The 12,925-nt window shown below is 36.4% G+C and overlaps 1 protein-coding gene and 1 non-coding gene across 7 annotated transcripts in view; both read left to right on the top strand.

The window, feature by feature from the left end:
- Positions 1 to 12,925, top strand: part of LOC126940869 (putative ankyrin repeat domain-containing protein 26-like protein) — a 54,415-nt gene that overhangs the window by 4,044 nt on the left and 37,446 nt on the right. For 4 of the 6 annotated variants that reach the window (XR_007720947.1, XR_007720948.1, XM_050767093.1 and 1 more), the window contains exons 2-8: positions 709 to 823; positions 986 to 1,159; positions 2,087 to 2,193; positions 4,967 to 5,104; positions 7,315 to 7,385; positions 9,700 to 9,780; positions 11,124 to 11,154. Coding sequence is in view for 4 of the 6 variants with exons in the window: in XM_050767093.1 (XP_050623050.1) it covers positions 709 to 823; positions 986 to 1,159; positions 2,087 to 2,193; positions 4,967 to 5,104; positions 7,315 to 7,385; positions 9,700 to 9,780; positions 11,124 to 11,154 (717 nt within the window). In the remaining 2 variants the exon portion in view is untranslated. The remainder of the gene's footprint in view (positions 1 to 708; positions 824 to 985; positions 1,160 to 2,086; positions 2,194 to 4,966; positions 5,105 to 7,314; positions 7,386 to 9,699; positions 9,781 to 11,123; positions 11,155 to 12,925) is intronic. The other 2 variants (XM_050767094.1, XM_050767096.1) reach the window with 2 other exon arrangements.
- Positions 6,341 to 6,447, top strand: LOC126940938 (U6 spliceosomal RNA). The gene has a single exon (XR_007720996.1). It is a non-coding gene; the product is annotated as a U6 spliceosomal RNA (small nuclear RNA).

Raw genomic sequence — 12,925 nt, 5'->3', positions numbered from 1 at the left:
GGTACATGACTGGGGGCTGCATGCACTGGTAATCAGATCAGAAGAGAACAGGACAGGGATTTTTACAGTGCTTCTCCATATAATGTGTGGAATTTATAGATAATATAACTGGTTAGGTCAGGGGTCGATCTTTAACTACTAGGCCCAGGGTGCGGCGCTGGGCTGTCTGCCTGTGGATTTCATTTCTGCCTTTGTAGTTTTTACTTCTTCTTTCTTTGGAGGCAGAAATTGGGCATAAGACAATATGAGGGGTGGTCTTCTCCCTTAGTAATAGCAAAAATTATAATATCTAATAATTATTGAGCTGTTACTTGTGCTGGGAACTGTTCTAATGTTTTGCATAAAGTCTCGTTTAGGCATCATAGTGGTTTTCAATGGAGAGCGCTACTATTTTCATTCTCATTTTATTGATGAAGAAATTCAGGCACAAAATAGCTAAGCCATAGCTAGGAAGTGACAGAGTTTAATTTAAAGTAGGACTGCAGCCCGAGTTGAATGGAATCTGAGGGCCACAATCTTTCTATTCAAATTGGCTGCTCTTTTATTAATGTAGTGAGTAGTAAAAGCTAATAAATACTGTGCTTTTTTCACAAGAAAATTAAATATTTGTTTTGAAGGCAGAGGAATAGCAAGCTATTCAGTGTTTACAATGAATCATTGTATGTTTTTAGATAATGCACTATGACTAAAAAGTCTTCCCACTCTCAGGACGGCTCTACATTTGGCCTGTGCCAATGGCCATCCAGAAGTGGTAAAACTCCTGCTGCACAGAAACTGTCAACTTCACGTCTTGGACGGGGAAAAGAGGACAGCTCTCATAAAGGTATATACTAGCCAACTATTTCAGCATGAGATGGATTTGAATTCAGTATATAGAATAAAAATGTATTTATCTCATTTGAGTATAACTAGTTGGTCAAACCTGTGGAATGTTTGTTTTCACTTCCTAGAATTTACGATATATTTCTTGGTCTAATACTGACAGGCTGTCCAATGTCAGAAAGAGGAATGTGCAAATATTTTGCTAGAACATGGCGCTGATCCAAATATCCCAGATGTCTATGGCAACACTACTCTACATTATGCCATCTATAATGAGGATAAATCAATGACAAAAATACTACTTTCTTATGGTGCAAATATTGAATCAGAAAACAAGGTATAGATCAACTAGTTTTGTTTTCAAAATATTTGAAATGCATTTATTTATTTTTAAACTTTTAATTTCCATGGATTTTCGGGGAACAGGTGGTATTTGGTTACATGAGTAAGTTCTTAGTAGTGGTGATGTGTGAGATTTTGGTGCACCCATCTCCCGAGCAGTATATACTGAACCCAATTTGTGGTCTTTTATCCCTCACTCCCTTCCCAGCCTTCCCCGCTGAGTCTCCAAAGTCCATTGTGTCATTCTTATGCCTCTGCATTCTCATAGCTTAGCTCCCATTATGACTGAGAACATAAGATGTATGATTTTCCAGTTCTGAGTTACTTCACTAAGAAAATAGTCTGCAATCCCATCCAGGTTGTGGCAAATGCCATTAATTCATTCCTTTTATGGCTGAGTAGTATTCCATTGTATATATATATATATATCACAGTTTCTTTATCCACTCATTGATTGATGGGCATTTCTTTTAACATTGACCTATGTTGAGGGTCAGCTTTACATATTTGGAAGCAAAACCTGAATAAAAATATTTAGAAATAATTAAGATTTTACTTTAAATATTGATATTTTTATTTTACTTATTTATTTTTGTACATGAATAAGTTCTTTAGTGGTGATTTCTGCGATTTTAGTGCAGCCATCATAGCTTAGCTCCTACTTGTGAGTGAGAACATGTAATGTTTGGTTTACCATTCCTGAGTTACTTCAGTTAGAATAATGCTCTCAAATTCCATCCAGCATGAATGCCTTTATTTCATTCCTTCTTATGACTGAGTAGCAATCAGTGGTGTGTGTATGTGTATATATTTGCTTGTTGATTAATGGACATGTGGGCTGGTTTCGTATTTTTACAATTGTGAATTGTGCTGATATAAACATGAATGTACAAGTATCTTTTTTGTTTTTGCTTTTTCACAGGGTGGACTTACACCATTTTTACTTGCCGTACTTGAACAAAAACAGCAAATGGTAGAATTTTTAGTGAAGAAGAAAGCAAATTTAAATGCTGTTGACAACTTTAAAAGGTACACTATGTTGACAAAGAGAGTCAAACTGTAAACTATTTGAAGAAATTTATTCTGAGCCACATGTGAGTGACCATGACATAGCCCTTAGGAGGTCCTGAGAACATGGGCCCAAGGTGATGGAAGCACAGCTTGGTTTTATACATTTTAGGGAGGCATGAGCCATCAATCAAATATGTTTAAGAAATACATTGGTTTGATCCAGAAAGGCAGAACAATTCAAAGGGCAGGGGGTTCCAGGGTATAGGTAAATTTAAACTTTTCTGGTTGACAGTTGGTTAATTGGTTGAGTTTGTCTAAAGACCTGGGAAATGTTCAGGTTAAGATAAAAGATTGTAGAGACCAAGGTTCTTTTGATATCTTATATTGGTTGCCCTTAGAGACAATAGATGACAAATGTTTCCTATTCAGATCTTTTATTTTTATTTTTATTTTTTGAGACAGAATCTCACTCTGTCGCCCAGTCTGGAGTGCAGTGGCACGATCTGGGCTCACTGCGAGCTCCGCCTCCTGGGTTCACGCCCTTCTCCTGCCTCAGCCTCCCAAGTAGCTGGGACTACCGGCGCCCACCACCACGCCCGGCTAATTTTTTTGTATTTTTAGGAGAGGCGGGGTTTCACTGTGTTAGTCAGGATGGTCTCGATCTTCTGATCTCATGATCCTCCCATCTCAGCCTCCCAAAGTGCTGGAATTACAGGCGTGAGCCACACTGCACCCGGCCCAGATCTTTAAAAGATGGTAGACTATTAGTTAATCTCTTTAGCGTTGGGAGGGCCTGGAAGAAAAAGATCTTGCTGTGTTAATAGAGATTCTTTACAGATGCAAATTTTCCCCCACAAAGGACAGCTTTGCAGGGCCGTTTCAAGCTATGGCAAAGAAATGTTTTTGGGAATAAAATATTTTGATTTTTTCCCTTGTCTCATAGTGTTATGCCAAAGTCAGGTTGGAAAGTAAGTCCTGATATATAGGGTTCAATAAAGCCCATCTGATGAGAATTTATGGTTTGTAAGGCATGACTCACCAGACCCCTTAGATAGGAATTTGGGAAAGAAAAAAAAAAATCAGAGCTTAGTCCTCAACTAGTTGTTGTTGTTGTTTTTAAACTTGTATTGCTCTAGAGTAGTAACAGTCACTCAAGTCAGAAATAATAAATTAATAAGAAGATTAACTTATTGGGATATAGTAAAAAATACCAACACAAATTATCGGTTAAATAGACAATTATTTGGACTGGGGAGTGTGAAGAAGGGCATATATAGGACTCATCTTCTCTTATTATGTTGACTGATGTTTATTATTTGTGATGTGATGTTTTTGTCATATGAACTTATATTAGCTAAAGGGATTTCATATTAGTTTTGTTAGTTTTCTGAAGTGCGAACTTTTACTTTCTGACTCAGTATTGAACGGATTCATAACGCTTTTATAGTGGCTTTTAACTTCTTCTTATATTCTTTTCCATTAAATATTCTCTATTAACCATAAATAGGAGGGGAAAATCATTTTGCCTTTTGGAGGACTCTGCGCTAAGTTGCATTCTTTGAAGAATATTGATGACAAGTTATTTCTACATGATGGTTAATTGCTATTACCAGATACTGTGGGTTCATCTTTTTTTTTTCTTTTTTATCTCTAGTGTATTTTGATGTTTTTATTTTTAGTTTGTGTGGGCAGAGGGAGTGAAGATAGTTTTAAGTGGATACACTTTTCCTTTAATGAAGGAAAATTGTAGGTGGGTGATAAAGAGAATAGAGCTAAGCTTTAGATTCTTACAAGACTGGGTTTAATTCCTAGCTTTCCCACTTGCTAGGTGTGTGACGTTGCTGTTTGCATGCTGCTAATAAAGACATACCTGAGACTGTGTAATTTATAAAGGAAAGAGGTTTAATTTACTCACCATTCTGCATGGCTAGGGAGGCCTCACAATCATGGTGGAAGGTGAATGAGGAGCAAAGTCTTACATGGCAGCAGGCAAGAGAGCTTGTGCAGGGGAGCTTCCATTTATAAAACCATCAGATCTCATGAGACTTACTGTCTACCATGAGACAAGTATAGGGGAAAGTGCCCCCATGATTTAATTATCTCCACCTGGTCCTGCCCTTGACATGTGGGGATTACTACAATTCAAGGTGAGATTTGGGTGGGGACACAGCCAAGCCATATCACCTTGGAAACATTACTTATCACCAAATATGTTGTCCTGTATGAAGAGGATAATAAAGAAGGATAATATATCCTTCATGGGTGGCTGTGTGTAAGAAAAAAAGATTATATATATAGCATGTAATGTGGTTCCTAGCACATGCTAGGTTACCATCATCATTAACTGAAAATCCTATGACTACTATTATTACCATAATTATTAATGTTACTGCTTTCACCTTCCAAACAGCTCTTACTGATAGGTCCCTTAGTTTATTTTTAATTACAACATGTAAGTCCAGGAAAGCAGTGGAGAAATCTTTACTTAAAACTTTGCCTACTTTAGATAAGTGACCACAGCATGGTTTCTTGCCCATCAAAGGACTTTATTTAGCAACTTCTATTATGTAATAGTTGACTGGGACAAGAGGCTTCCTCTTTGTCCCTTCGTTTTAGCCTTGGTGGTAATTTACAAAGACAAAGGCTTCTGCACCTCTGATGCTTATGTATGTTAACACATGTAAATGTTTAATTCTACATGGACAGGTAAGATATTAAATTGGTAAGGCATACCAAATTAGCTTTTAAAATTTAGAGTCCCTAAGAGTGAAGTTTATCTCTGTTATTTTAGAACAGCCCTCATACTTGCTGTATGTTGTGGATCAGAAATTATGGTCAGCATTCTTCTTCAGCTAAATATTGATGTCTTTTCTCAAGATATATATGGACGAACAGCAGAAGACTATGCTGTTTCTAGGCATTATATTAAGTAAGTGTTTACATTAAAAGGCTATTAACACAAAATGTTAAGGTTTAAAATACTTATAACTATCAAATCTTGTATGATATTTCTTAGTTCAGTTCAGGAGAGGCAGTGATTTAGTCTACTTCATCAGCCAGAAATCAAGCAAAAGGCTAGACTAGATAGAAGTGGCAATTGATGCAGGATTCTTTATCTCAGGACTTTTAACCTTTATCTTTAGGAATCTCAATGTTGTCCATTTTATTCCAAGAGTAACCCTTGTACAAGGGATACAAATAGTGTAACATTTTTTATTTTTCTAATTAGTTATTTGGGTCTTGAAATGGACAGTTTAGCAGAAAGTCTTGTACTGTCTTCTGTGGGCTATCTCCTATATCCTCCTCTTTGATTTTTTCAAGAACCGAAGGGGTTCCCTAATTACAAGGTAGAAAATCTTTTTACAAGTCAGAAGGAGGAGAGAAAAAGGACATTCTAGTCAGTCTGTTCTTTTTGTCGATCCTGTTGCTGCATTGATGCCATTGAAACTGGTCTTGCAGTCTATTAATGATTGACCTTTGCCACCAGGATGGCTTCACTGGATTCAGAACCCTCAGTCCTCATGGTGATACATGCATAGACTTCAAAGTTACAGCTGTTTTAGTTCACATACCTAAGCTTATGTGTTCCCATTGTTCCTACACCATTGTTCCCAAAGCACCAGCACCCTGTTCTGGCAGCTGGACCTTCTAGCTTTAACCACAAACAGCACATGACCCTTCCCCCGACATGTAAAACCTATGTGGAGCCCACATCTTAGCCTAGACATAGCTAAGACCTTCATGGTATGTTATCCTTTGAAGCCCTTGTTGACCTTTTCTTTAGTGTGAATATTAGTTAGGGTTGTTCTAAACTGTCAGAGAGGTTCAAATCATGTTGTAGAAAGAGATCAGAGTTTCTTTTCTTTGCTACCAGATCTGTATCTTGAAGCTCCTTTTTATCCTTATAATGTCTTTTCTTGGGTGGTAAAAAGTCTCATATCACCCTTATGCAGAGCAGTGGGCCCCTCAAGACAGTTGTTTTCCACAGTATTGAAAATCTCCCAAACTGCTTACATCTCTACCTGAAGTTTTAAAAATATTTTCAAATTTTACCTCATAGGAATCCATTCAGTAGAATTCTTGGAATCTCAGTAGGTTAGTTGGATTTATCAGAGTCAAGGCTCATCTGTGACTCATCACTATCCATATACAAAAATAGGGCTTTGTGCTTCCTTTGGCAGCACATATCCTAAAATTGGAACAATACAGAGAAAATTTGCATGGCCCCTGCATAAGGATGACACATAAATTTTGAAAGTGCTACATATCTTGCACAGTCACTGGGAGATCATTTGACTATTTGCTGGCTAACCCTGAGGAGACAGTGTGAGTCTTTGTGATTTACACTACAAAAATATTCATGTAAGGTGATCTATAAGATGAGAACGAAGCTGAGTAACACTTGAGATGTTGTGTGGAAATGTATTGTGAGTATGTCCCTCAGAAATAAGAAAATGTCGACATACATCTCCTTTACAAATACATTTTGTCTTCCATGTCAGTTGGAAATGAATGTGGAGATTAAGCATCACTGTAATAAAGGTCTGCTTGTTCAGAGTTTGAGTCTGTAGAGAAGGAATAGTAGTGTAAGCCAGGTTTTGACATTCAGAGTTTCTTTTCTTTGCTACCAGATCTGTACCCTGCAGCTCCTTTTTATCCTTACAATGTCTTTTCTCAGGTGGTAAAAAGTCTCAATTCTCTCTTATGCAGAGGGTGATATTGAGAATCCCTGAATTACAAGCCACAAAGAATAAGACAACTAATAAGCAAAATTAGGACTCTTATTTTTTTGTAAAATTAGGACTTAAAAACATTTTCTGAAGATTACAATATTAGAACCTAATATTGTATTAATTAGGATTAATATTAGAATATTCTAATATTAGAATATTAGAACCTATGAAAAAACACACATTGGGTTTTATTTGGAATTCCAAGATAGTTTCAGCAATAAAGCTTAAGAACAGATTATTTTATTGCTTCAAATTTAAAAAATGTTAATCTCATTCAGTCTCTGTAATCACCTACCGAAATAAGGCAACAAAATCCTCACTTTTTAGAAGAATTTAATATATGTGGTAAATATTTTATATTGGTATTAAAATATTAATAGTAATTTTATTTATTTTTTATACTTAGAATTTGCCAACAACTTTCTGACTACAAAGAAAAAAATATACCAAGAAACACTTCTCAAAATAGCGATCTAGGTAAGACTTCTGATAGTGAATTACTCTTGGTGGTTGTACCACAGATAAAAAAGTAAGAGAAGTTTGAGAAATTCCTTTGTAAATTGCACATTCTTAATTTTTTCCTCAGTAGATTTCAGAAATATTTAAGAACTTCATTGTAGGTAATTTATAATGGCAAACAGTATTGTCTGAAAAAAATTATTTAATTATGGTTCCTAAAATTCTGTATAATATCTCTGTATAAATAAGAAAAAAATACTTTTAGGATGTTGTGTATTTTCTTTATAGTCATATTATAAATTGAAGTTGTTATAAAATTAAATATTCGATTTAATTTGTAAAATAAGTGGTTTGCATTTAGTAAATGAATATTATAGTTGGTTCTTGAACAGTGTGGGATTTAGGGTTGCCAATCCCTTGTGAAGTTGAAAATTTGTGTATGATTTTTTATTTTCCCCAAAACTTAGCTACTAATAGTCTACTGTTGCCCAGAAACCTTACTGATAACATAGTTAGTTAAGACATATTCGGTATGCTATATATATTATATACTGTATTCTTAAGATAAAGTAAACTAGAGAAGATAAACTGTTATTAGGATAATCATATGGAAGAAAATGTGTCCTATTCATTAAGTGGAAGTGGATCATGATAAGTCTTTATTCTCATAGTTTTCAAGTTGGTCAAGCTGAGGAAAAGGAGAAAGAGCAGTATTGGTCTTGCTGTCTGAGGTGCCAGAAGTGGAAGACAATCTGTGTATAAGTAGACCCCTGCAGTTCAAATTACAAACATTCTCCAACACACTGGGTTTTTATTCAGCCACAATTCACCATTCAGCCCCTGACTCAAACCTGTTCACAATCTAATATCTAGCTTCACTAGATAGAGAAGCTATTGAAACTGTGGAAAACAGTGTTTTCTGTCACTAAAAAAGTAACTGTCTTTAAAATTGAAAACCCAACAATGCCTTTTTGTTACCATAAGCAAATGGTAATAAGAACTGCAAGACTTAGCCAGTGTGCACCAATACCAATAGGAAATTATTTTTCAAAGATACCTGCTGAGTCCAGAAGTCAGAAAAGCAATTCCTCGTTAAGAAGCATAGGCCATGTTACATATTCTTCCAGCAACAAGGTCACACCATTATTGACTTCATTACTCCTAATTTAAAATTGAATGCCATATATTAACTTTCTTAGAACAAGATGTGTTCTTCTACCTGCTGGTCAATTGTCATGGTAAAAGTAATTTTGTTTGAACAAGATACTGATATCATTAGCCAAAAGATTATCATAATCAGTATTCAAATTGCCCAACTATAGGCTCAACAAATTATAACAAAAGTACAAAAATGTTTCACAATAACAAAAATGCTACTTTGCTATGTGCATGTAACACCTAATACACTATACAATCTGAACAGTGTCAGTATACCTTTAATTTCTTGCATATTTTTCAAGGTACTTCTGTAAGTTAGATTTTGCATGTTGCAGAAGACAAAGATGGGGTAGACATAGTTTTGGTGTTTAAGGTGCTCATAATGGAATAGAGCTGTCTCTATTTCATTTGTGTTTTTCAACAGAATTTCCCAAAAAACAGTGTTTTTATTCATTTATGGAGCTGTCCACTTAAGAAATAACTGTCAAGTGTCTTTCAGATGTTAAGCATTTTTCTAATGTCACAGAATACAAACATTTAAAAATACAGTCAGGGCCAGGCATGGTGGCTCACACCTGTAATTCCAGCACTTTGGGAGGCTGATGCAGGTGGATCACTTGAGGCCAGGAGTTTGAGACCAGCCTGGCCAACATGGTGAAATGCCGTCTCTACTGAAAATACAAAAATTAGCCGGGCATGGTGGTCCATGCCTGTAATCCCAGCTACTTGGGAGGCTGAGGCACAAGAATCGTTTGAATCTGGGAGGCAGAGGTTGCCATCAGCTGAGATTATGCCACTGCTCTCCAGCCTGGGTGACCCAGCAAGACTCTGTTTCAAAACAGAAACAAAAACTACATGCAGGAGCCTCTTATTATCATCTAATAATGTTATCAAGTAATCAAGTAATAACTTGCTACTTTATTAAGTGCTTACTGTGTGCTAAGATGCCCTCTGGAAGCTTATAATTGTCCTTTATTACATATTTATTATTCAATATGTGCCAGACACTTTACGTGGTGAGAAATGAGAGCTTTAAGTGGGTAGGACTTAAGGTAAGAAGGCAGGGCTAGTTGAACTTTTATAGGTCAGGAAGCAGAGAATGGTGTTTAAAGAAGGAATATCTAACAAGACTGTATGGCAGAACTAACATCTAATGAGATTGCACTTTTGGCAGAAGGAACATCTTACAAGATTGTGTGTTTGGCAGAAGGAACATCTAATGACGTTGTGGCAGAAGGAGCAGCAAGTGTAAAAGGTAATATGCTTAAGTAAACTTTGCAGGGTTTACGAGCACTTCCCTTTTGCTAATGTGAAAAGTGTGAGATGTGAGTGGTTGGGAATAAAGTGAATACCTAGCTAAGGCAAATTTATGACTGCCTTTTTTATACTATAGAGGTGAGTAGATCTTATCCTGTAGACCATGAGAAATTTACCAGGTAGAATGCTTTGGGCTGCAAATACTAGATGAGATAAATAAAAGTGGCTAAAACAGTAGGGACTAGAGTTGTTTTGGTGGTTTGGTGATATCATCAGATTCCACTTGTCCCTCTTTCAGCTATGCTGTTGTCCGTGTATTGTTCATGTCCCCTTTCGAGACTGGCTAATTAGCAACAGCTCCAAAAATCGTGTTCTCACAATACAATATCCAAAGGCTAGAAGGGCTGATTTTCTTCACGTTTTTTTGAAATAGAGAGAAATCTCAGAATTATGCAGTGGACTTCCTGCAACATTTTATGGGCTGAGTAACATCACATGTTCTTTCCTAACCAGGCACTGGGAAAGCAAATGGAGTTACTGTGATTAGCTTAGGATAACTGTTTCTCTTTTTGGAGCTTGGGAAGCATATTAGTATGATAAATATCCTGATACTTTTGTGTCCTCTGTATATTCTCAAATAGCCCATCTTCAAGCTCACAATTTTTTTCTTCTGCTTGATTTATTATTTTACTAAAAGACTCTGATGCATTCTATAGTATGCCAGTTGCATTTTTCTATTTCAGAATTTCTGCTTGATTCTGAGTTAATCTTTGTGTTATTGTGAATTTTTTTTTTGCTATTTGAGTTTGATACTGTTCGCTTACAATACAGATTTTGCTAATAATACCAGTCAATTTGACAGAGTTCAGTTAGGATTATGATTATTGAACACAGCAGTTCACTTGTAGGTATCACATTTTTATAAATCCCATTCTCTATTGAATTTGATAGATGCAAAGAAGGGAAAGTAAGAATTCTTAAATTATTAATTGGCTGTCAATAATGTAATTAATATTAATTTTAGTATAGTCTCCAGGTATAATCTGAAAAAGAATACTTGGTAAGAAAGCATTAATCTTATGCTTTAAAAAACATTAAAAAACAAGGTCTAAAGCATTCATCAAAGTGTGCATAACTTTTAAAAATGAAGATGGCAGAGTCTTGTTATATTATCCACTTTGGTCTCCAACTCCTGGGCTCCTCAAGCAATCTTTCAGCCTCAGCCTCAGCCTCCTGAGTAGCTAAGATTACAAGCAGGTACCGCCAGGCCCTTTTAGGCTTTCAATATTCTACGTTTTTCTATTGTTGATTAAAATGCATTTTACTTTTTTTTAAAAATAGTGGATGGGCGTTCTGAAGACTCTGCTGTCAGGTAGGATTCACAGATTTTTAAAAATTATATGTTAACTAAGGTAATACAGAGAAAAGAAACTAACATCTGTTGAGTGTTGTACTCTGGGCTAGAAACCATATTATATGCTTAACTCATACAGTCATCATAACAGCTTTGCAAACTATCCAGGCTATTATAACCAACTTTTTACTAATTAAGCAACTGTGGTTCAGAGAAGTTAACTGGCCATGATCCGATAATTAACAAGCAGCTGACCTATGATTTGACCATCAGCTTGCTGGACTCCCAAGCTCCTTCTCTGTCCCTCAGCATAGACTGATAGATACCGTGCAGCCCTGGGATCAAGGTACAGGTACAAATTAGATGAATTCAGAAAGTCAGATCTAGTTATATATTAACTCTGGCTTACACACTTTTCCTTAGAAGCCTGTTTAATTCAAGAGTTTGTCCTAATATACTGAACAATTTCGGTGGTAACCAGTGCCTCATTTTTACCCTCAAAGGTTTCAGGGCAGGTCTCATTTAGCTATAGCCACAGGACCATGGGTTTTACATAAGCAAGACCAGGCAAGTCCTGAAGAGGAATTATTTTCTTGTAAGTGAAGGGTATCTACATATAGACCATGTTATGATAAGTATATTTCACATCTAGTTAGAGGCTGTTTCTAATTGATTTCTCTACTTACTGACTTCCCAGTTTAGTTTTCTCTTTAGTTTGCCCTGCCTAGTTCCATGAAACTTTTTCCTCAAAATCTGATTTTTCTATAATCTTTTCTTGAGTTTTAACCTTCCTCTCTGCTTTTCTTGGTGTTTTTTTTTTTCTGTTATTTTTTTTCCATTTCTTCCAGCTAAGTATTCCCCCTTTCTCTAGAGACAGAATCAAAAGCACATAGAATTTCAGGATTTTAAGGAATCTTAGTGAGAAATTGAAATATCCTCTAGTACTTCAATCTGTGTTTAACACCCTGGTCAATTGGTTGCTCAGATGGAGAACCTGAAACTGAAAGAGGTTAAAGTTACTTATTTGTTTATAGGAAGTAGCAGAAATGAGAGTGGAACTCCTGAACTCCTTTGAAAGCTCAGTGTTCTTCCTTTTTTTTATCATCCTGTTGGTAGGTTTTTTTAATAATGGAAAGGGAAAGTGGGAATAGGGAAAACAGTGGAAGAAGAAAAGATGGAATTAACTGGTGAACGTAATGGTAGAGGATAAGTATGAAATTAGCAGAGAAAGGCCTAGTTTGAAGAGAAACAACACTGAGTTAGGTAGGAATAAGGGTTATAGAAAAGAGATCAGAATATTAGGGTTTATGACAAATTTGATAAAGATAAGTTACAGGAATGAAGCATACAGGACATTGGGAGTTATCTAGAAAGGCATATTAAAATAGGTTCAAGGAGTCCTGGACAAGTTGCTGCCTTTTTGTTTGTTAAATTGGAGCAAGTGACACACTTCAAGGTTTCACCACAACTTGCGGAGGGTGTCTCAGAGCCCCTCCAGTACCAGGGGCCTGGAGGTTGCTGAACTACATAGATCTGTGGCCCAGGACAGGTGTCCTCTCACCTGCCTCTTTTTCTAATCCACTGACATCCTTCCCATGCCCATGTAGGCTAGGGCAGGGGTGGGATTGGCTGGCAAATAAGTCATGGAGCTTCAGTTGAGTCGTTGTTACCGCATCTATGCTGGGGCAGATGACAGATTCCCTTTAGCTTGTTTTCCAGGAAATAGAGAACTCCTGGTTTTGGTCATTGGAACCCACCCCTTTAGGAGTTTGTACTTCCACTGGCTGAA

The sequence above is a fragment of the Macaca thibetana genome, chromosome 17 (assembly GCF_024542745.1).
Source record: "Macaca thibetana thibetana isolate TM-01 chromosome 17, ASM2454274v1, whole genome shotgun sequence".
In the NCBI taxonomy this organism is placed as follows: Eukaryota; Metazoa; Chordata; class Mammalia; order Primates; family Cercopithecidae; genus Macaca; species Macaca thibetana.
This window is presented reverse-complemented; position numbering and strand designations above follow the sequence as displayed.